Source organism: Fringilla coelebs (genome assembly GCF_963513975.1).
Source record: "Fringilla coelebs genome assembly, chromosome: 7".
NCBI classification, from domain to species: Eukaryota; Metazoa; Chordata; class Aves; order Passeriformes; family Fringillidae; genus Fringilla; species Fringilla coelebs.
In genome coordinates, this window is record NC_140035.1 from 26,935,019 (window position 1) to 26,959,773 (window position 24,755).

General features: G+C 39.8%; 2 protein-coding genes and 1 long non-coding RNA gene across 7 annotated transcripts; 1 reads left to right on the forward strand and 2 right to left on the reverse strand.

The window, feature by feature from the left end:
• Positions 1 to 849: 849 nt before the first annotated feature.
• CFLAR (CASP8 and FADD like apoptosis regulator) lies at positions 850 to 17,261 on the reverse strand. 4 transcript variants are annotated; one of them, XM_084209483.1, is made up of 11 exons: positions 17,115 to 17,261; positions 15,648 to 15,767; positions 13,655 to 14,087; positions 12,646 to 12,751; positions 11,586 to 11,721; positions 11,326 to 11,423; positions 10,363 to 10,414; positions 9,580 to 9,635; positions 8,454 to 8,532; positions 5,619 to 6,114; positions 850 to 4,705 (listed from the first exon to the last, which is right to left on the reverse strand). In XM_084209483.1, the coding sequence occupies exons 3-11, from the start codon at positions 13,948 to 13,950 to the stop codon at positions 4,561 to 4,563; spliced, it is 1,464 nt and encodes a 487-aa protein (XP_084065609.1). In that variant the 5' UTR covers positions 13,951 to 14,087; positions 15,648 to 15,767; positions 17,115 to 17,261; the 3' UTR covers positions 850 to 4,560. The 4 variants fall into 4 exon arrangements, with proteins under 4 accessions (XP_084065609.1, XP_084065608.1, XP_084065610.1 ...); XM_084209482.1 differs by having other exon boundaries at positions 15,648 to 15,770; XM_084209484.1 differs by lacking the exon at positions 15,648 to 15,767.
• LOC311155960 lies at positions 16,554 to 22,539 on the forward strand. Of its 2 annotated transcripts, none has more exons than XR_014616313.1 (3): positions 16,554 to 16,812; positions 18,852 to 18,942; positions 22,332 to 22,539. It is a non-coding gene; the product is annotated as an uncharacterized lncRNA (long non-coding RNA). The 2 variants fall into 2 exon arrangements; XR_014616314.1 differs by lacking the exon at positions 16,554 to 16,812 and adding an exon at positions 17,396 to 17,506.
• Positions 19,788 to 24,607, reverse strand: NDUFB3 (NADH:ubiquinone oxidoreductase subunit B3). The gene is made up of 3 exons (XM_084209487.1): positions 24,422 to 24,607; positions 23,003 to 23,144; positions 19,788 to 20,556 (listed from the first exon to the last, which is right to left on the reverse strand). The coding sequence occupies exons 2-3, from the start codon at positions 23,140 to 23,142 to the stop codon at positions 20,400 to 20,402; spliced, it is 297 nt and encodes a 98-aa protein (XP_084065613.1). The 5' UTR covers positions 23,143 to 23,144; positions 24,422 to 24,607; the 3' UTR covers positions 19,788 to 20,399.
• Positions 24,608 to 24,755: the final 148 nt, after the last annotated feature.

Consider the following 24,755-nt stretch of genomic DNA (forward strand, 5'->3'; position numbering starts at 1 on the left):
GTCACTTTTGCGGCTCGCCGCGGGCGGGGGAGGCGCGCCCGGTTCCCGCCCGCGGCAGAGGCAGCGTCAGCAGCAGGGCGGAATGCGAGATCAGGTGAATGCGAGGGAAGGAGCAGGGCCACGTCCGAGGAGTGGGGCACGGCTGGCAGCACCCGCCGGGGCTTTCACCACGAGCCGTGGTACCGCCCCGCCCCGCCGGGCAAGCCCCGGCCGGAGCCCGTCCGCCCGCGGCCTCGGGCCCGTGAGCTCCGGGAATGTTGCCAGGGTCCGGGAAAAAGCTTCAGGCAGCGCGTCGGGTACCAAGTGTAAGACGTGACCCGTAATTTGCCTCGCTTTTGCTGCCAAGCCATTTTAAAGCAGGCTATATCGCAAAAAGGCCTCAAATATGTTAGGCACATTAATTTTCATTTTTGTTTCCCCACTGCAGTGAAGGTCGAAGAGCAGTGCTTGTGGGAGAGGGCTGCAGTTCCATTTGTACGTAGGTCTGTGTGTCCACTGCAGTAAAGGGAGGGGGAGGAAGGTGAGCAGATTCTGCTCAGTGCGGGCTCCTCGGGGCCTTCAGCATCTCCGGGGTCACCTGTAATCCCCCACAACCTCGGGTCAATGGAGACAGGATGGGAAGCGTCTGCTTGCTCATGCCAAAAGTTGTTGTCCAACACACCAAAAGCAGCTGAGTTACCTGCTCAAACTATAAGGAGGCTTGCTGTCCTTTATTATGTCCGCTCGTTTTTATAGAGCTGTAAACTTCATAGCCTAATTTAACAAGTTATAGAGGTGTGCAAGATAAACAGATCAAGAATTTCAGAATTATTCTATGGTCTAGAGCGAGACAGGCACAATCAGTCTGACTGCATACAGAAATTTTATTCAGAATATCAGCATGAAACCCAGCATTTCTATCCAATTATAGTGTCTTATTATTGTTTCTAATACAGAGGCTGAAAAATAGATATTATTTAAACCAGCCACAGAAAAGCTGTCAAATAATTCAGTACAGGAGATTTAATTTAAATTGAATATAGACCATCCACACAGACAGCAGCCTCTTCTCAGCAATACTGTTCTGCATGTCAGAAACTGAAAACTCTGGAAAGCAGAAAAGAATTCTCAGAAACTCCCATAAAAAGCTTCTCTGACTTGGGTATCTGTAATAGGAGCCACTGTTACTTCTTATGCAGAGCTGAAAGGGGAGATTAGCCATACAACATGCTCCATCTACAAGCGCTAGAACAGTAACATCCTCTTGAACATAACTTCTATTTTGGATAATGAATTGGTTACCACTGTAATACACAAATATGTAACAGTGCAAAGTAAACTGAACTTATGGCTCAGCCACATCAGTGTAGGTGGCTGAGGAAAACCATGCAACTCAAGTCTGGTACAAAACACCACTGAATCTCTTGCCTCACGAGTACACCTTCTGAGCCACTTAAAGAAATCACCTTGCATATATAGAGCACATACAGAACTACAAGAAATTTTTTTTCCCAGTTATCAGAAACCAAAACTGTAAATAAGTGCCAGAGCAGTGACTCTGATAACCTTATTCCAGCCTCTCACAATGCAGGAGCAGCATAACTTGTTTTATCTCCTTCAATAATAGGGTCTGGAAACTAGACATTTCGGCAGTCCAAGACTATGTTCCTGTGCTAACAACCTAAACTCATGACAGATCCAAAATTCTCTTCCCCTTTTCTTTTGGCTAAAGGATCATTTAACCTGAAATCATTTCACTGTCTGCAATACGGGACAACTTGATGCGGTCCACACCCTGCATCCATTTCTAGACTCAAATTTTATGTGCGCACTACAGCAAGAAGAGACAGTCCCTATCATGTGTATGGAGGGACAGAGAAACCTGGTAAGGGTTTTTGGAGGGGAGGCACTCTGAGGAGGGGTTGAGGTCACTTGGTTTGTTCAGCCTGGAGGAGACTGAGGGGAGACTGCACTGCAGTCTTCAGCATCCTCACAAGGGGAAGCAGAGGGGCAGAGGTATCAACTGCTTGTCTCTGGTGACCACTGACAGGACTTGAGAAATTAAACAGTGTCAGGGGATGGTTAGGGTAGATCTTAGGAAGAGCTTCTTCATCCAGAGGGTGGTTGGGCACTGGAACAGGCTCCACAGGGAAGTGGTCACAGCACCAACCCTGACAGAGCTCAAGAAGCTTTTGGACAGCACTCTCAGGCACATGGTGGGATTCTTGGGGTGTCCTGTGCAGGGCCAGGAGTTGGACTTGATGATCCTGATGGGTCCCTTCCAACTCAGCAGATTCTACGAGTCCATGATTCTGTAAGCTATGGGAGAAGCAACGGACAACTGCCATCACAGATGTCCTGCATAAATGCTCATTATGCAACAGGTACAGGGAATCAGCCTGCCTGCATACCACACCTGAAAGGAGTGTCAAGGCAATAAGTACTGCTTAGATGTATGATTATAGATTGTGTATGATGATAGATGGCCAAGGTTTAAGAATGTACTGAGAATCAGTGTAAAAAAAATCATTATCTGACAACCAAGAACGCTGCACAATACATGTCTGTCCCCACAATTCTCTAGAGTCTTATAACCACTTCCAACCAAGCAGCCATTCACAAAGAGAGTCCCTTGCTTTTCCACTGAAAGGGTTGATTACATGAGCCTCTAGTTTTCAAAACAGTATTTCTGTATAATTTCTTAATGAAAGGGACATAGACTTACTGTGTCTTGCAATAAGGCAAAAAACATATATACTACTTAACCCCTAAATCAAACTTGTCACAAAACTGTAAAAGCAGAATATATTCATTCTACTGCTAATATTTTAAGTAAATAGTTGCATTTAGCATCATTCAAAACCCCCAACCAACCAATCCACAAAACATCAACCAACTCACCACATCATTAGAGTCTGTAAAGACAGCCACTATTATTCTCACTTCCTTTTTCCTGTTTTCTTCTTCCAGTATTAATACTGTATTTCTCCACCGAATTGTCTTTCCCCTACTTGTTCTTCTCTTGATAATCCCTACCATTCCCCTTCTTGATCCTGCTTAAAATTTCCACATTTCTTTTCCTCATCTGTCTCCTCTTGGTTCCATTCTCCCTGCTTTTGGTTGTCTATAGGGTAGCAGAAGTGCTTGCCAAATACAAAAGCTAGTAAAGGAAATGGGAAAGTGAAGTTAATCTGTGAAGAAGATCACATTCTTTAACATTACTTATATGTAACTTGAAATGACACCTTATTTCAACAACCACAGGAAATGCTTGTTTCACCATTTAGTTCATTTACCTGCCCCACAGGAAGTAACTTCTAAAGATTCCATATCTGTCATTTTGTATCCTTCTCTTTTTCCATTAAAAATTTAAACAGAAACCAAGCAGAGCCCACCAGGACCTTGAATTATTTTCTCGCATAGGAGACTATATTAGAAGTAAAAAGAAAATATTTACAAGTGGCCTACTTTATTGTCACAAAGTTCAGTGACAATAAACTTCAATACAAACCATCCAGGTTATACTGTTACACAAGTAGGCTAACTGAACTTTAAGGCAGGTAACTTTTAGTTAGGCAACTGCTACACTGGAGAAAAATTTTTGTATTTAGGACAATTTTCCCTTTTCTTTTTTTCACAAGAACAAGAACACTTGGGAAAAAAATAAATTAATAGAGGTATATTCTTTTTCATAAGCAAAAGTAGAAAAGGTGGGGTGTTAAACATAATCTAGTCTTAAAGGCCCATGGCTGCTACATACTACATTTAAGTTGAAATATTTTGAAGTATCTTTTTACAACTATGCCTGGTACAATGAGTGTGAATCATGTTTCAGCTTCCATGAGACATCTGCCAAAATCCCACATGTTTTTAACTGCGTGGCAGATTACAGTCATGTCCTCTCACATGTACACTCATTTTTGCATCTGCAGAAAACATACTTGACCCAAAGCTTGGCAGACTGTCTCACTTATTACCACAGAACCCCTGTGAGCAGTGGACAGTTCTAACAATGCAATCTTTAATGCAGCAAACAGATGGAATCCAGATTACTGAAAAGACCATCTTTCTCTCCCTGCTGTTTTGCCAGTCGATAGAGGCATGCAAGCCAGAACTTGTTAGCAAAGATCTGGCATTATTGGGTAGGAATGCTTTTCTGAGACATTTGCCACTACTAGGTGCAGGGGAAAGTAAGCAATGCAGTATATTTGTTCAAATGTTAACTGCTAGGAGGTATGTTAAAAACCACCAATGAAGCAATAAACACACTTGTTTTTTCTTGGAAAACCCAACAGCTATACAGTTTAGATCTCTTTACACTCTGTTTACCTGTGGTATTCAGTAACAAGATATGCTGCACTGCTATACAATAGCTACCATTCTCATCTAAGCTTTCAGAGACTACGATATAAAAATACAAAATCTAGTGTCTTTGCACACCAAAATGCTTGTAAATTCCTGTGTCTGGAAGCAACAGGCACTTTAGATATACATGAAATAACAATGCATAAATAAAAGTATGCATTAAACTGTTTGCATCATAGCAAATGCTTCTTGTTAATAATTTCAGATATGTACTTTCTAACAGCAGTCAAGTGGGAAAAAAAGTTTCTTTCTCAGTGTGTGCTGGAGCAGCAGTGAGTATTGCTGGCTTGGGTCAGCGGTCATATTCCCATCATAAACTTTTTTGTTCAATTCCATATGGATAGCCAATATACAGAGTTTCCTGCAGCAAAAAATCAAAAGCATTCCATTAGAGAATGAAGCAAGACACCATTTAAGAATTCACAAGAGAGACGATAACTTCAGACTCAGCACAAAGTTTGCAATTTCAGTCTCTACTGCAGAGGCAAGGCGTCTAACACACAAGGCTGCACGTGCATTTTGAGACAAACTCTTATGACCCAAATAATTGCTGTGATATTGATTATGCTGACATGATGATCTGTGATTTCAGGACAAGGCTTTAGGGTTTGTAAAAAGGTACTAAATGTTAGCACTGCAACTACCTTGAGTAACAGTTAGTTCCCTGGTAGATCAGCTGTATAAATAAAATCTTTGTTGGTAAGTTAGGTATCCAAATGTATCTGACCTTTCCACAGATTCCTTTTGATTCATTTTAATAGAAAAAAGTTTTCTGACAGTTTAAGTTCAAGATTACATATTGGAAATCAACTGGCTCTGTGAAAAAAGGGTTAATTAAATTTAGAGAAAGTAGAAAATCCTTCCCTCTCTACTGCCTTTGTCCTGAACTTAAGCACTGACTGTTTACATCTGCAAGCACAGCTTGCATGGTACATGGCAATCCTCAATTTAACAGAAGCCTGTTTACTTGGAGAAGGAAGAGTGCCAATCCTGTCTAAAGCACTGACATACATTATCCAGGACAGGTTCTTCCCTTCTCAGTCTGCAAACCCCAATGCCAAAACACACTTTAACTTTACACTGTAACATCAGAAACTTCACTCCTACTTTAGGCTACCGTTCTATGCAATTGTGTGAGGATACTTGTCTTTTGGACTATGAAACTGCAAGAAAAATTTTAGGACCAGATGGTCTGAAATTTAAGGTTCCTCATTCTCCATGACAATAAGCTATCATAGAAAAAGGGTTATTTCTTTCCTCTTACTTTAATTTACCTTTTATAAGGATTACGGAGTAGCTCAGCCAGACAGCGCAGATAATATGAGGGTGATGTTGGGGATTGTTCTAGTGTAGACACATCCACCTTGCAATGACTCCAAAAGATGTCTGCTGCATGGGGAATAGTGACTTTAGCTCTGATACTATCAGCATTCCCATCAACTTCCAACAGACTGGTACATTCTTGCTCATTTTCTGGCACAATATAGCTCTGAATAAAAAAAAGCTTTGGTTTTCCTAGGAGTCCAGGACATGAGTCTGCTGTAAAGTATTTCTTTATTTGTTCCAAAGGGAATCCAGAAAAGGTGTGGTCTGTACAGAAGATGCTCTGAGAGTTTCCACGGCTGATGATTATGCAAACAAAGCTGTCACAATTTTTGTGCTTCTGCCACCTTGCAACTTCAAGCAATGTTTGATTCATGGAGCTCATATTTAAATATCTGTGGCAATGCACGTCATAGCCTAAGCCTCTGAAGGTCTCTTCCAACACATCTGAAAGAAGCAAGATGTAATTAAACCAAGGCACACCAAGGCTCAATCTCATCTATATTGAATTACAGTACTTACAGTGTTTTTCTGTTGAAACTAAGTAGTTTATTTTATCACAATACTTAAAAAATCAGGAGTACTTGGTGTTGATCACAGTACATCGCATACTTATAGTGCTATATGCATGTTGTCTTTCCTGTGAGTTACATGTTTCATGACAGCAGAGATGTTACATGTTTCATGACAGCAGAGATGCTGTGTATCTGTTCACGTTCCACAGACACTTAAATGTTTTCCTTTAGAGCCAGTATTCCAAATTCCAAAGACTTAAAATATAAGGCAAAAAAAAGCACACTTGAAATGATGAAGAGTGATCTGGACAGCATAGGAAGTGTTTCACCTTTTAATTGGTCTAAATTACTCTGAATGGTTATTATAGAAACACAGAACTGCATAAGAAACACAGAGGTTCTCCTTCATCAGTCAAAAATGAACCTGCTGCAGTCATTTTTGCTTCCTAAAATTTTAAGTGATGAGCTCCAGGTGAAGAATGGACACTGGCGTTTTAACTGGGACAGAATGGCATTTTCAGGCAAAAAAAAAAAAAAAAAAAAAAAAAAAAAGCAGCTGAATAATGAATTCTTTCAATCGAGTCAGAAATTATAACTGTACGTAGCCAAACCACAAGATTCAACTCTTACTGTATTTGTGTTAACCTGTGCTGCAGGAAAATGTGTTAAGATTTGAATAACTACTTTGGATGTTTCTTAATATGGGACTGAAACCAGACACATGGTGGTTAAAACCAGAGGTATTAAGTGTTCAGAGAACCACAAGCTACTACTACGACTTACAGCTGTAGCACTGGATCTTCAGTATAAAGCACATATACATTGCCCATGCACAACTTCTGGTAGGAAAAGAATTACATGCTGCAGCCTGAGATCAGAAACTACCTGTTTCTTCAACATTAGCCATCTGCCAACAAACCTCCACTGATTTTTCAGCATCTCCATTCTACATAAAACACTAGCCTTTTCTCCCCTCGTTGTTTATACAATGTAAGGATTAAAAGTGATTTCCAAATGGAAAAGTCAAAAGCAGCTATTTACAAAACAGCAAGGTGCATTTCCCTTTGAATTTTATCAGCATTTGCTAAATTCATGCTGTTTGCACTGGGCGTTATAAAGTGTTGTAATTCTTGATCCTACAGTATCTATTACTGGCTCCCCTTCTTGAGATTAAATCTTGGGATAGCTACAGATTCTAATGGATGCCACAGATACAATTTCTAATGTTTTCCTTGCCCTCTTCTTTTTCTTCAGTGTACTCAGACATCAGAATAGTGTGGCACAACTATTTCTGCCTTTCTTTAAGCAATGCCACATGCCCTGTCTCCTCTGAATCTCACCAGCACCATAATGTACTTCAGTGCAAGTCTTGCCTTCTATCATGTTAAATGCTGACAATGTGACTTCAAACATCTGAGATACAGACTTTCTGTGTGTGAGCTCCACAACCACTGCCCTTCAACTACATCAGCAACTCTAAGTTAGTTCATCTGCTGGACCATTACACTTGAGAAAACCAAAAGACATGCCCCAAAAGCCTCTCCTTCCCTCCATCTCCCAGCCTATTAGAGAACTGGCTGCAAATACTCTCTTCGTTTTTATTTTTAGCCTCATGTGTTACAGTGCTTAGGGAGTGAAGGGTGTTTTTGACTGTGCAAAGATCTAATTCTAGGACTCTACAAAGGCAATCAGGAAACCCCCACATTTCAACCATGGCAGTGACTACACTGACAGCAGTGGTGACACTTTCAGTTTCACTGTGGTGACACTTTCAGCTAAACTGTGCAAGAAAGGACAGAAGCCCAGATGCATAATTAACAAATGACCTCATGGCTATTGAAAATCTCTGGTGTCCAGTATGATTGCACTTCAAATCCACAACAGTTTTGGTTTTGTTAGCTGGTGGGAAACACTACCACTTCTGCCAGTAACTGGCTGTATGACTGTATGACTGCTGTAAACCTAATTTTTCTGTTGGTTGCTGAATATCCTTTTTGCCATCCCAAAATTCAGTCTATTCTCTTCCAAGTTCTTTCATGAAGAGATTCTGCACCAAAAAAACCAAACATTGTCTCCAATAATTAGGATAGTTGGCTTTAACCTGATGTTGTTCCTTCCAACTCTTTGAACCCTTATTAGAATTGGGAGATTAAATGACTGGGACAACACTACCCTAATCTGGCTGGTAAATGTACATTATATTTTTTATACTAAATTCTTCTAATGATCTGAGATTAACGACTTAAGGGACTTAAAATTCCAGAGACTTACCAGTGTCATTGCCAATACAATCTATTATCAGGCATATTCCTAAAGGTTTACTTTGCATTCTGTAGGAATCATCAGACATCTGAGAAATGTGAAAGGACAATTACAAAGTTAATACATCACTTTCTCAACTTTTAAACCATATTATTTTCTCAAATTTTATGTTATAGATATATTAAATAACATTCTGTTGTTTTTCACCAAGTAGCTAGCAGAAATCTGTCTACTGGGTTGTAATGTGTCTTATCTATGCAACAAAAAGCCAGGAGAAAAGGACTAATGATTCTTTTCCCTCTATTTCTAGTACAGGCTTAGTTTTTGGGTCCTTGTGTTATGCAATCTCACTACCATAAAGATTCTTAAACAGAGACTAAACTGTACAAGCTTCATACTGCCAACACAATAAATGTAGAAAACTTTTGTGTTCCTCAGCAAGCAAGCACTGCTCATCAGAAAATTTATTTCCTTATTTAGGGGAACAACCTCCTTATTCCTAAATAATCCATAATGACTTTATTGCAATTCCTCTCCCCTCTGAAGAGAATTGTTTGAAGCAAATCAACTTGCTGCAGGTTGGTTCCTGGCCTATAGGAGAACTAGGACAAATAGCAGTTGGCCATCCTTATCATTAATCCTCAAAGCATGTCTGTCTTCTGCCTCAAGAGCAGGGAGTGAGGAAGGAATCAAGAACAAAATCTACTGCATGCAAAGAAGCTCTGTGATTTCTAATGCATGTGGCAAGAAGTCTGAACTGCAGGGAGTGAGGAAGGAATCAAGAACAAAATCTACTGCATGCAAAGAAGCTCTGTGATTTCTAATGCATGTGGCAAGAAGTCTGAACTTCAACAGGTTTTAACTTGGCCTCCACTAATAAATGTACAAGTTTTGTGTGCACATCATACATACATGTTTTTTGCACACTGCTGCTTCCAGAGTAGCAGCAAATATTTTATATTTCAAATATAGTCTGCAAAAACAATTCACAGAACCTGTTTATGGCTGAGGATGTACCCATTGTTCTGTCTGCACACAACTCAAGGAAATCTCAAAATGAAACACAAAGAAAACTAAGGAAAATATTCACGGAGATTATATTTATTTACATGCATACATATACACAAGAATATACCTTATGTGGCACTGATCCTGACTCCTCAATGGACATGCGAAGTGGTTCTGCTGCAGCTAAAACATACAGAAGTAATCTCAGTATGCCAGTGCCATATGATATTTTTTAATCACCAGATCAATTATAAAGAAAAAAGTATCTACTTCAGCAAAGTTCTCACCCATTGGGACCATTAATTTTCTCTGTATGCCACTGAAGTTTAAAAATCCTTACATTATTCACCTCTAAAATATTATCTGGATTTTATTCTACATTGCTTGGGACTAGAAGAAACAATGAATCTCTTCTACACTGAAAGAATTCAGCTAACTAATTTTAAAAACCACCATATTTGAGAGGTATTTGTGGTTTCCAGAGAAAACACAATACACATGGAAAGAACCTGGTATTCAATGCACAACTTCCTGGCTGGCCTGGTGGGCAGTTCACTGCTGAACTGACACAAAAACTTCCCTCTCCAGAGTTAATGGGCAGAACTGCACTACACAGGCCTCCAGAGCTGGCTAGCCAACTTTATCCATGGTTTTACCAATAAAATATTTATTCTGTTAAGACGTTTTGACAGCGGAAGCTTGCAATTTTTAAGAATGTTTTAAGATGTGGCAGCACAAGCAAAGCAAATACAAGACCAAACAGTAAGGCCAGGCTCAGTTCTGAGAGATATCAAATACTCTCTGCTCCTGATGTTATTAACAGGATTAGCCATGAACACAATTATAAAATAACAGTCCTTTTGATGTAATGAAAATCATTATTTGGCTCTTTTAGATAAAATGCTCTTACCCAGAGTAAGACTTGATCCATTTTGTAATTTTTCTGTTCTCTCATTCTGAATCTGAAATTAAGAAAAAGGCATAATTTTCCTATTCTCCTTCAGGAATTAATAAAGGTGTTCCAAAATAAAACACAGTAGTATTTCTTCCTCAGTAAAAGGATATTTTGGATTAATTTCTATCAGCTAAATAGAATTACAACATAACAGATGAAAAAACCTACCCAGAGCACAGACAAATAAAATAAACACCCAACTGTTCCTCCTCCTCCTCAAAAACGAAACCAAAAAAACCAAAAAAACAAAACAAAACAAAAAAAAATCACCAGCAGCAAGGAAAAGCCTCTGAAGGTGTGAACTTTGTTTCCTATACAGCAGCAGGGAGCTGCATGTTTACTGAACACATGACAACTAATATCATCAAACTTAGCAAGGTTGAAAAATTTAAGAAAGGTCATACTAATACAATATCAGAGCTAACTCAAATATAAAGAACACTGCATACAATAGGATTTGATGACTTTTCAGATACTGAGATATCTTCTTAAACTGAGTTTAAAACAAACCACAAAAAAAAAAAAAAACCCTGAAAAATTCTTCTTAAAAAAGCTATCCTTTTCAGTATTACTTTCCCTGAAAGGTCCAGAGTTACAAAGAAGAAGAATATGTTTCCCAAAGAATAATCAAAGCAAAACTTTTCACTCCACAGTGCAATACAAAAAAACTTTCAAGATACAGATTTTATATGTTCAACTAATAGGAAAAAATTCACAGAAGTCCTTTAAATGGCATCTTTCTCAGGCAGATTTAAATCAGACCCTAAACTCAGCAAATAACAGGAATAACAGAAATAGACCAAGCAATATTTTAGTCACTAGCCATCTCTAATTCCTCAGGCTCTGAAAGATGGATCTCCTTTTAAAGTCTGGCAATATTTAGAAGTAAAGGATTTGTTTCACTTCTTGTATACTTACCCCTGAATGATAAGGAGGACCAATCAGATGGAAATTAGAGAGAGAGGCCTGATGAGCATTTACATAAACTGGCTGACAATGAACAGAGGACACTGAAGCTGCAAATTTAACAGAAACACAAATACACCATGACATTTCAACTGTTTTGAAAACCTAAATTTATGAAGAATGCAAATGCCCTTACTTGTAAGTCATAGTTTTATCTTCAGCATATCTGATTGTTGCTATCAAGAGTAACCAGTGCAAAAAGAGCATCTTACCTGTGTGTTTGTATGTCTGAATCTTCCTAATCAAGTCTATCCTGTGAATACTTCGAAAACAGTTTTCTATCAAATCCAGTTGATTAGGAGCCACCAAATTTAGCTTCTCTAGGTCAATTATAAGAGCTAGAAAACTCTAGAATAGCAACATAAACCCAAACACATCAGTATTTTTTTCTCCACCAGATGTAACAAAGCAACATAGAAAATACCATGGTGAGGTCATAAAGGCTGTATAAACAATTAGAGATGTTACACCTTCTAAGAAAATTATCTGAGAGACGTATGAATCCTTGATATTATCACAGGAGTAATAGAAACTACAAAGTGATATTCTTAAAAATCAATCTTAAATTTTTGAGGAAACAGTTTTGCATTTTGGTTTTGCTACAAAGCCAGCCACTGCTGGCTCACGTGCCACAAAGCAAGAGGCAAGAAAAGCTTTGGGAAAATTTCAGGGCCTCTCTCCTTCTCTGACTGAAGATAGAAAACATTAAAAAAACTCAAAGGAACAAGACAGAAATCTTCAGTCTTCTCTACACAGTGGTCAAGGTTTCTGAGTCCTCTCTACTGAATTTCTGCTTTCTCAGAGGACTTAGCAAAAATATTCAGAATGCAAAGGTATAAAGACATAATTACAATATATGTGTTCTTTTGCAAGTGAAGCAGAGCACAAACAAAAAGTGACTTTGTGATTCAAGATACAGTTCAAATTGTTATTGGTTTGAGATCATTCTTACACAAACTTTCAGGTCAGAAATACTGAAGAAAGACTTCTGTAAAATGCCTGCCCATGAAATACATTCAACCACCATTACACTATAACAAGCACTGCTCCCTCTTACTTTTTTACTAGTTTTCCATGCTTCTGTCCTTGAATTAAAAATCAACAAAATGAAACAGAATCCACAACTCTAGTCTGCTTTCTGATATTTGTGTACTCCTGCCTCAATACTCCTTGCAGTACTGACTTCTTTCCTTTGCTGTCTAGCTACATTTTTTTTTTTACTTTAATGTCTCTTTGCTCCAGAGGAGAACGCCAGAATTAAGGAAAACATACCTTATCTTTTGCCATTTTCATACGAGGTGCATAATCTCTGAGTAGAAAACCAAGAGAACCCACTTCATCTTTTTCCAGATTTTCATTTATCTCTACCATTAGTACCCTGAAATAAAGTTGAGATATTTCTAAAGGATTAGCTTGCAGCAAGATTCCTCCCTTTCCTAACTACTCAATTTCTCCCCATGTTCCAGTCTTAATCCACGATTTCTAACTAAGAAACAGGTAAAAAATGTACCCTGTTTCAAGATCCAATTATAAAATACTCTTGCTAATCAGCACCTGTGTTTTTCAGACTGACAGTGTAATAGCCACTGTTAGGAAAACAGAAATTTCCTTAATGTTTAACAGAGATTAAGTGAGAGAATGAGACAACAGAACACATCCTTAACTTTTTTACCTGTTAGTTACATGGTTTTTATTTTAGTGAGAATTTAATACAGGAAAATCTTCCTTAAGAGTATATGGCTTTCTTTCTGAAGTCTCTCAAAGAAAATAACTGGAATTTCTTAATTTAAGCCTCTCAAAACTAATAGAGTAAAACAAGTAAGAGAGGTCCCTTGAGAAAAGTTACACCACGTGGTATGTCCCCAAAGCAAACCAGAAAAGAAAATATGTCAAACCAATGATATTCCTTTAAAGTGTCATTTTTAGGTCCTAATCTAGAACTCTACAAACATCACTGGTTTTATTCACAAACACACAAACTCCTTAAATACAGACACTTCTAATGCCATGACTAGTAAGAAACTACTAAAGTTTAATTTGGGGACTAAACTTGACATTTTCTTTGAACTATAACTCTAGATAGAACGTCCTTTTCTGCTTTTCTTCTGCCTTCAATAAATATTCTCTGAATCTGAGAAGTATTAAATAAATGAAAAAAAAAATTAAAAAAACCCAACAACTCACCCATACTGCCCCACCCCCCCCCCCAGACAAAGGAAAAAACAAACTACTTATTTTGAACATGACAGCGTAGCTTTGAAATCTGAAATAGATATATTACCTGTAATCAGGGATAAGTCTGAGACTCCTGGCAAGGTGAGCTTCCACTGTTGCTTTCTCAGTGTTCAGGATCCTCCTCAGCAAGTCAAACCTCTTAACTCTGTACAACAGCTCAGACAAGCCAAGAGGAGTCAGTTTCTCTCTCTCATTCAAAGCCACCAAGATCTCTTTAAGGTCAGCATTGGCTAAGTCAGGAGCAAGGTCTCGGCACAGGAAAACCATCATCTCTTCTTCTTCTTTATCCAATTCTTCTTGAATCTGATGAATGAGGAAAGCTGGCACTTGGCACCTGGTCATCACTTTGTTGCAGTTCCTTTAAAAATAGTCAGCCTACTGGTTTTTAAACTGGAAACCAGCATGACATGAAGCCTGTGTCTACCACAGCACCTCTCTTGTGCTCATTCTTATCTAGGTGCATTTCTACAAGGGCAGATCTGTGGGAGAGAATTAAAAGGCAATAAATCAGAGATCTGCTGCCCAAATCCACAGTTAACTCTCCCATCTGAATTATTTCAACTTTCAACTAACACTCCAACACACACTACCCAGACCTCTTTTATTCAAGGGACTCTCCCAATTGTTCATTACAAAACTAAAAGTATTTAGGAAGGTCATACTAATCAGAAAGACATGTAAATTCTTATTAAATTACCTTAGTCTGTATATTCCATAGGAAGTGAAACAAAAGTCATCAGCTTGCTGATGAGTGGTACATTAAGTATTTCCAAAAGCTCTGCCCTTTTCCAAGCAACAACATAGCATGTAATTTTAAAACCACTAATTGTAATTTTAAAACCACTAATTATCTGTAAATTCAAGAGTGTGTGTATTTTCTTATTATTAACATCATTTAAATTTATTCCTATCTGGAGTTAAAAGGATTTTCCACACACAGCCTCTATGCTCAAAAAGATTGAAAAGACACTCAAAGAAAATACTCCTACATTAAATATGCAAATTGGTTAATTCTGAAGGTATACATAAGACATAGACCATCTTTTCTTCACTAAACATTCATGTACCATCATACTGAAAATTGGAACAAAAATCTAAACCTAGAAAAACCCCCAGCATTGTGATTAACAAAATCAGGAGGGTGCTGTGCTCAATTTCCACTGCCACCAACTATGGAAATTCTATCTAACTTCCTCTGACCTCCATTACATATACAGAGAAATGGCAGATGAGCAAACCTAAAGACAAATCTTAGTCCTTCCACAGAGTTTGATCACTATACTGCAGAGTTTTATTTAAACCATACTGGAAAGCAAATGCCAATTCAGCTTCAAAGACTAATATACCAAAAGATTCTAGCACCTGAATTAGATTTTTTTACAGCATTTTCATCCTTTTGTTACACATTCTAGAAGTTACAATCAAAAATGTCACATATTGTGTCCATAATTAAGCAGGTGAGATAAATTAATCTAAAACAGAGGAACCCCTCATGCACTGTAATGTGTTTTGGAAAGTTTTCTATCAGAAGAAAAGCATATTTATTACTAAATTATTTTCAATCTAGCATCAAACACTTGTGAGAATTCTATAGAATGACACTGTTTTCATGACATAATGCAGTCAAGAAGGGGGAGGCACAAAGCACCTTCATATGAAAGCATCTCCCAGGTACATTCAGCTGGGACTTCCAAAAGAACTTGAAGTAATAGTTTAACTCTAAAGTGAAACAGGAATTTAACAACTTTTGGTCATTTTTGGAAATAGCAGAAAAACTTTTTAACTACTCCAGTTGATTTTTATCTAATCTTTTAAAACTAGTTAAAAAAAACAGAGGAAGGGTGTGTGTTAGGAGGAATTTCCCACTGAGTTGGAATTTCAGACATGCAGAATTACTATTTATATATTAACTTAAAAATAATTTGCCTTTAAAAGACACATGTGAATCCTCTTCTATTGTGAATTTCCTTTATATATGGTACATTACATGCTCTTTATAAAAAAAATGTTGATTCTACTCAGTCTTGAAATTATCTTACCTGTATGCAAAACTGTTCACAAGAACACAGGAAAACTGGCATTTGACCATTGCCAAACCACTGATCCAGAACACACTGGTTTCCATCCAGAATTTTCCAGTGATTACATTAACTCATTCTCTGCTGGACAAATGTCAAGATCACAAATTACTGTGAGGTCTACTTCCAAATTTTATGGGGTGGGAAGACCAAAGAAAATGACCAAGGGTCGGTCATTCCTCTGTATGACTGCAGTGAACCAGGAATGGTGCTCTAAATAAAAGGAAAACCAGCTGTGCAGATAACATTCATTGGGTACTGTGTGGGGAATGAGTAGAGAAACGGGAAGTGATTTTTTAGTATAAACTAAAACAGTTTGTAACTTTGTCAATCCACACTGCCATAAGAGATAAAGGGCATAATGCTCCACTCTTCCATCTGATGACCTTTTTCAAACATAACAGATACAGTCATTATAGATGCAAAAGGTAATGAAAAAAAGCAATCACAACATAAACCCAGCAGCCTAGCTTTTTATTATCTGGACTCTGCAATAAGATGACTTATTGAATGTAAATTCCCTACAAAGAGGAGAGAAAAATCAGCTTATCTTTCATAAAACAAAAAAAAAAAAAGTTCATAGTCATAGTCATCAGAGATAAAGCTGCCTCAATATTTTGTGTTCATGTACATGTCTAATTAGGCTTTTTTTTTTTCAACACCCTTGCAAAGGAGCAGGAAATAACATACTAAAATTTCACACAAATATGCACAAGGCTCCAGTTAACTCCTTGCTGGCAGTTTGTATCTTGAACCTTTCACTGTCATCTTTGCAGCAACAAAACCAGGATATGACACCAGTGGGTGTCGTTCTGATTTGGGAAATTTTCTTCCTTCCACAGGATGAACTGGGCCGGAAGGAGAGAACAGAGGATGACCGGGCCAGGGGGGCTCCGCGCTTCGTTCCGCTCTGCCTTGGCTGCGGGGCGGGAACGGCTGCACTTGAGGCCAGGCCCATCTGGCATTTTTCAAAGTTGCAGAGCATGCTCCAGAGTTTTTAAATTTCCTTATTGCCTCACTAGGCTACGCCTTTCAACAGGACTTGTGCAACGTACTCAGGAAAAAGAGGGAATTGCTGCGGGAAATCACCACATTCCTTACTACGCTTGAATAGTTTTCTCCTGATGTAAGTAGGCTAGTATGACCAGGTTAATTTGTTTTAAGGTCCCAGTCCTCCTAATTAAACCAAACCAAAAAAAACCCAACAAACCCAAAACTAACCAAAAAAACCCCAACTACTAAACGTGGTTTATGCAGATTTCCAGTAATTTTTCTAAGTGCGTCATTTTAAATCACACTCGGTTTCGGTTCTCACCACGAGCCCAGAGCCCGCTTGCGCCGGACGCTCCGGCGCTGGGCCGCCTGTGCTCAGAGCGCACGGTGCGAAGGGAAGTGCGAGGGGAAGGAGCGGGGGAAGGTAGAACGCACCCAGACGCGTCGGGGAGGTCTCTACAGCAGCCAGGTCCGCCATTTGGAGCAGGGAGGAGCTGGGGCCGTACCGGCCGGCTGGCCAGCGCCGGGCCGGGACGGGGCGGGGGAACGGGGGGGAGGCAGGATGGTGGTTTTAGTTTTGTTTCCGACTGTTCCCGGAGTCGCTCATCTCGGGGCTGAACACACAGAACCGCCCCCCACCGGAGGGAGCCGGGACAGGGCCTGCGGCGTCTCCCGGCACCTCCCCCTGACGCTGACACGGCGGCCGGGGCAGCGCGGTGCCGAGTTCAGCGTTCGGAGGCGGTGTTTGTGTCCTGCTGCTGGTGTGGGGACACACAGAACGGCTCTGTAGTGGCCCTGCGAGCCATGAAGTAGAAGCAGCGTTTTTGGTGAGCGGTTACAGACCTGCGGTCAGCGGGGGCACGAGTTAGCACGGGAGTTAGCCGTAACCCCTTGTATGGCCCATGTCTCACTCCGAATTTCTTCGTTCACAGTGAGGATAATGTACAGCTGTCTGAAAGTTGTATGCTACCCGTTGTATAATCTTAAGTTGATATTGCACAGCGCCTTGTTCCTGAAAACTGGGTGTTGCTATTCCCGTGATATAAACAAAAAACTTTGATAAAGCCATTTACTGCAGGATGCTAGCATTGCAGCTGGAGCTGCTCTCCAAAAGGCCTAAAATTTAACATTTTTCTAAACTAGACAAAAGCCACCTCCATATATGGTGAAATCAGACACATGTAACTCCCAGCTCAATGGATTTCAAAGCCTTTATGAAACAGTGAGTCATTTTTTTTGTGCTGCTAAAAATAGAGCTGTGGAAGCGCAGTACTCTGGGATAGCACACATGAAGAGTCACGCTGTCTTTAGAACTGCAGGGAAAAAGGAGACAGAAAATATTCGCCCACACTAGAGTTCGTACCAAGTGGCAGCTCTGTGTTCTGAAAAAATATTTGTATTCTTACTGAAATTGTATGGTCAGGCTCTTACTGTAATACCAATCATTCAGGGCTATCACAGTATCCCTGCTATTAAGATGTAGCTGATTCAGAAGGACACCAGCTACCGACTGTGAATCAATATGCACAATTTCTCCTTGGATCTGTTCCATACAGAAAGAGGAGCATCATCAATTTTATTTTTCAGACTTTATGATACAAAAAGAGCTTCCTGTCTCGTATTACAATCATGTATGTTCCTCACCTGCTGGTGCTATTGCTGTTTGTGACCCTGCTTTTTGCACTGTAAAATACCTCTGGTGGTAGAAAGGCTGTTCTCATATAAGGACAGACATTGCTATGGTTACAGTGAAGACACATTTGGTACTATTATTTTAATACACAAGAAATATTCCCTCCCCAGGCAGAATTGGTATTATTATACCTGTGAAAGAAAATATTTATGAGTATTGTATGTGTAATAATGATGAGACATATTCTGCAAAATTAGCAAAATATGTTCATCATAAATTAAAGACAGTCATTTAGGGCAGTGGCTGCCATCTGGCTATCAAACCACCAAAGGATACCACCTTAATTCAGAGATGCATAAATGTTACCAAAACTAGTCTTGTCTAACTTAATATGCTTGATATATTTGCTATATCAGTAAGTGGCAGGCTTATACCATTTAAAAAGACTCATTCTACTTCATGTAATTATTAACATTAGTAACATAGTACAAATTATTAACATTGTAGTAATTAACTGTATTACTTGTTTTCCTGAACAGCGATCTGAAATTCAGTACTCCCTAGAAAGTTGTCTTGGAACCAGATAGAAAACAAGCAGTGAGTACCAGCCATTGAAAATGCATATTCTAGGTAAGAAAACCTAAGGGAAAATAGAAATATTTTGTGCAACAGACCTTACACAGTAGGTCCTTGGTTTTTCAGGGAATGATGCAAATGGATAGGAATGTTTGAGAAAAGGATTAGGCAAGAGTTTGCTAAAATGAGTGTTTGCACTATGAACAGTGCCTTGAGCAATGTCATCCAAAGATGACAAACTCCACTGAACTGTACATCTGCACTCACACAGTAGCAGATGTTGTTTATTGGCTCTAAAAATAAAGCTCTATTATAATCTCACTCAGAAGGATCGTGTGTGAATATGTATGTTAAAAAAAAAGACATTTTAGCCATGTTTTAGTACGACCTTCAACTTTTTTGTAAACTTGCAATTTGTGACAGGATTGTTTAAAAACTTCAATTTCTTCACCATGGAAGTATACTATGTAATTGTTTAGTGGCATTTACTATTTCTCACTTGTCTAATTTTGCTTTTCATTTTTGTGACGGGTGCCCTGTTGTTTGTGCTATGTAAAATGTGCCTCCTTACTTTGTTACTAATGGCACAACATAACAAAATTTACAGTCGGATATTCAGACAATTATAATTCCTGGTACTGCAGAGGACATATACTGTCCACAGGTCCTTTTCTGCTTTAGTCTTCAGTCCAGGCATTCTTAAAGCAGTCCAGAAGCTGTTAAGATAATTTAAGGAAAATCAGGACATTTAAAACAAATTGCTAAAAGAGACTAGATGCACAAATAAATAAATCTATAATGCACCAGAGCAAAGGAAAAAATTCTTCTCTTTTTTAACATTACAATCAAGTATGGTGGAAGACATTTTAGTGTAAGGTACAGTTATTGCCGAGTTAAACATTTTATTCTACTTTTGGCAGCAATGTAATTTTTGATGTCTGGATATTACACAGCAGATTATTCTGGCATAGTGTCTGCCAGGCTAATTGCTCAATAGGGTTGAGTATAAGTTTTGGTACTTTCATATACTTTGATGCAGTCTGGAGTTGGTTTTAAAGGTTTAAGTTAATATTTATTTTTATTTAGAGACATAAGAACTAATAGTAACCAACACTTCTAAGAAATGACAAGTCATTCATTACTACTTATTGGGAAATAATAGTTATTAAGCCTCTAATAAATATGGTACAAATTTTCTTTTAAAAGCAACAAACTTCTCAATTTCATTTAACAGAATATAGGCAGGGCTTGGAAAGAGCTGGTCTAATAATTTATCTCGCTCTTTAAAAGACAGTACAGCAAACTCAAGAGCCATCTTGGGTTGGTTTATTTCCCCCAGATCAAAGCCAGTTAAATTGCTCTGGCCATGTTTTTTGATCCTTCCACAAACAAAGAAACACAGGTTTGCCTGTGATAGACTTTAATATGCATATTATAAGTACAGAGTGAGCAGCAGGCCTATGTATGCTTCAGCTTATGATTAGCAAGTATTAAGTTGTCATATTTGATCTTCAGTGGTGGCCTCCATTCTTCTTTGGAGGAAACAGTGAATATTCAATGCCCAGAGCGATGATGAAAGCTGCAGTTCCCCACTTGAGTCCCCTGGTAAAGATTTCTGTTATGGTGATAGGTCTTGCAAAGCCACCCTGGTACCTCCAGGCTTCATTACTAAAAAGGAAGATGAAACCAAATGAAAAAAAGATCAGCGGAGCCACTATGATACAAATTAACAAGAATATATATATATAAAAGAATGATGAAGATATTTCAATTAGATAGACATTGAGGCTGTACAATATGTTCTGTCATTTAAGCATCAGGAATTACAAGTAAAGTTTGTGATAGGAAGCCTAACCCTTACCATATAAATTGAGATACAAGTACTGCCAGCAAACAATACAATTATAGCAACAGAATCACCTCCCCAAAATCATGTAATTGTACTCTTCTCTTTTTACTCTGTAACAAATCAGAGCCCACTAGCACTTGCATGGATTGGACTAACTACAAAGGCTAGTCACTGTGCTAGATAGTATGTAGCAGAGTCAAATTTTACAATCCAGACACAGATAGCTCATCTCAGTGTGGAGGCACTTTCTGTTTCAAAATACAGCACAGCTATATGAGAGTCAGATGATTTAAAAAAAAAAACTGAAAAGATGGTGTTTAGCTTGAGCTACAGAGTATGAGCAAACTTCACACTGTTTTGCCTTGCTGTTTTTTACCTCCATTATTATTGAAACGTTCATCACTGTTCAGACTACAAATATTTATTTATAGCACAACCAGTGTAATCCATGGACATGGGTGTAGTTTGTCTCTTCTAAGTCCTTAAGAAAATGAAAAATAACTAACCTATAAAATAAAAACTGTGATTTGAGGAGAAAATATCGGGGTTTAAAACAAGGGGGGCAGATATTTATGTTCACAGATACTACTCTTGTGCAGATGGATTTTGTGACTCGGGATGAAAGCATGCTGGCGTGGAAGAGTATCGTCTAGGTGCCAGTATAGGGCCTAATTGATACAGATTTAAAGTTCCCAGATATTACATCTTTCACAAAGCCTATCATGTATTTAATATGTACATTAATGTGCATTTGCCATAAAGGTTGAAAGCAGATTCCCTGTTAAAATGAGCTCCTCCCAAAGGGGAGGAAGCTCTGGAGAGGGTGACTTTGAAGACTTGTGGTGCAAGACATTAATAATACAATCTTCTGCCAGACTACCGAAGCAAGTAGCATGATACTTTAATTTCTCATTTGTTAAGGAAAATTGGCATGATGCTTGTACTGTCCTATAGAATTGACCTACTACTTTACATGAAATTAAAAAAAATTCAGAAGGAATCATCTCATACTTTGGGTTTGACTTTATTCCTCATTTGAACCCTCATATGATTGGCTTGATCCCCTTCTTTTACCAAAGGAGCAAAAATTTTCTTTTATCTTGGAGGGACAACAAATATTACAGTCCCTTTTCCAGCACTTCTTGAAATTGGAAGTGTAGGCACTAAAGGTCAGGGTAATTTACACTAAACCTACAATATTAAACTGTATCCTTTTTGTTTTTAAATGGGAATAAGCCTTTTTCTTGCTGAAAATAATTTTGTTTAACCAAAGGGAAAACAAGCTTATGCTGCTTGCACTCCACAGAAATAGAGGCAAGATAAAAGTGAACAGGCCTGGAAAGTTCTTTAAGGGCTGATATTTGAAATTATTCCTATCGTCACTAAAAGTATGTTTTACTTCATGCTTACATCTTTAAACTATTCCAAAGGAAAAAAAATAAAGTGCTGTCATCCTCAAACCCCTCCACAGGTTATAGCATGAAACAACTTTGTAACAGATTATCTATTTGCTGTTCCATTCTTCTTGTAGTGATTCAAAGTAGAGCCTTGAAGAATCCTGGAACCGTTTGCTCATGCAACTTTTCCCTTACAGAAGGGCCTGACTACACAGCACAAGACATTTGGTATTTTTATTCCCCAAGATGAAAGGGTGGTTGAACAAAGTACTGCGTAATTCATGACGTGGGAGAAATAGATTAAGCCCTGTTTTAACAGCTGCCTAAATATCTAAAAAGGAGGAGATAAGGAGATACTCATTGTAGAGTGATTGCATAAGAAGTAAAAAACTGATTCTCCATGATGTCATTCACAGTTGAATGCAATTCCACCCTGTATACATGTACATTAATTTTTTTCAAATAAAGGCTTCCTGCTGTATGTGAGGAATGCTATTCCTACTCAGAATGTCAGTGCAAGTTCCATCATCTTCCTCAAGACCTGAACACACAATCTTCTTGCAGAGAAGGACAGGATTACTCACATGTGCAGACCTAATTCTACTTAGGTGTTTTGGTAAATGAGGTGTTGGTCATTGTGCCTGATCTGTGTCAGCACAAAACATCACAAAGTGCAAGGCTGCCTCCCAAGATGTGCAGACTGGTCAAGGTGATGCAAGGTTTGACTTTTACTCAAAAACAAAAAAAGACTTTACTGAAATTCTCATAATTTTCACTGCTTTTTCTGAAGAGTTACGTACAATGGCAAGATCTGGTTGATGCCACCAGATGACACATCAAGGATGATTTTAGAGGCTCTTGCACTTACCGAGCCCAGGGATCCCTCAGCCCCCGCTTAGCCAGCCTTCTCTGCACCTCCTCGAGGGGAGTCCCCTCCACCTTCCACTGCCTGTAGTCGGGAAGCTCCACTTTGTCGTGGCCGTGGCCGTGGTCACCTCCGTGTCCCATGCCTAGGGGAAAAGGTCGATTTGTTACTTGGCAGAGAGCATCATCTTATTTTTATACATTTGCAAAGAACGATCCCCTGTACAGGAAAAACAGGGAGGCAACAAGAGGAAACAGAACAAAGAGCTTTGTTCTGTAAAACAAAGAGCCAAGGGACTTTGTGCAGTGTTTCAGAGCTTGGTGATTACACACAGTAAGGCAAACTTAAGCATTACCGTGCTGTAAGTCACGACCATTGCTACATTCATGGAGCACCTATGTCAACCCTCTGTGCCAGAGAAGAGTGTAAGAAACCATAGTGGTTTCCATATCTATAAATGCACTTCAGCAACACCAGCCCCCCACTACTTCCAGGCTTTCCAGGATAATCACAAAGAGTTCAGAGTAAAAAATTCTGACTTAGGTGTGGAAAAGGTGTGGAAAAGCTGTGATTTCTAAGCTCTAAAGAAAAACAAAGAGTTGGCTCCTCAGCTCCTTTTCAGCTGCCTCCACTTCAGTCAGATATAACTGTGACATTCAACAGGAGAGATGCATGGACAAGGAGATGCACCTCACCAGTTGCTTGATGAGGCTGAAAAATGTATGCTCTGTTTACATACACCTTGGAGAACCATAAAAATATTAAGTTTCTCTTTAAAAACAGATGTGAAGTGGAACAGTTTCAGTGAGATCATGAAGGACCAAAAGAAAATGATAGCTTTTAAGGCTCCATTTTTACAAAGCACCTGAGTCTTCTTTGAGCCAAGGTTTCCCATTTTAACACATATGGGGTGTCAAAGAACAGATTCCCTGCTCTTAACTTTTAGAAAATTGACTGGAATGCAGGACACCACTTCAAAGCCTGTAACTCTTGAAGATGACTCCAAGCCGTGGAGGCAAGCAGACAGATTTTGCTGCCTGAGAAAACTTGGAGAGCAGCCTTAAAGCTGTCATTACCCGAAAAGCTCCCCCTAAATTAAACGCAAGGTTCCAGCCCTGTGATAGAAACCCAAGGCCTCTCTACCCCCAGTATTCACGTTTTACAAGAGAGAAGGTCGTGCCCTGTCGCGCACACGCCGCGGCCAGCGGGCTGTGCTGCAGCACCGGCCGGGCGCTCTCTGCCAGCAGAACCAGCACAGCTGTGCCCAGAGGTCGGACGGAGCGGGGCAGGGGGGGCACAACGCGCAGTGACAGCCGCCCCCACTCCCACTCCCACTCCCACTCCCGCTTGCCCTGCCCGCACAGGGACACCAGTGGCCGCAGCGCGGCCCGGTGCCGGCGGCAGCCCCAGCCCCCGCGGTACCTGCCCGCTCCGCGACCCTGCTCAGGACGCGGCCGCCACCCGGAACCGGAACCCAGCGCAGGACCAGCCGCTACAGGAAACGCGAGCCAGCCACGCAGGTTCCGGGAAGCTTCCGTTCCGGCTCTTCCCGCTGGCCCGGTGCGGACACGGAGGCCGTGGAGCCGCTGCCCGACGCCCTTCCCGGGCCGCTGCCCCCGCAGCGCTCCCGGCACGGCGCAGCGGGACAGGCCCCGAACCAGGAGCGGCGCCGCCGGCTCGGGCTGAGGGGCCGGGGGGAATGAGAAGCGGAGCGGAAGGCGGCCAATCAGTGCGCGGCTTCTTGCGGGGGGCGTGG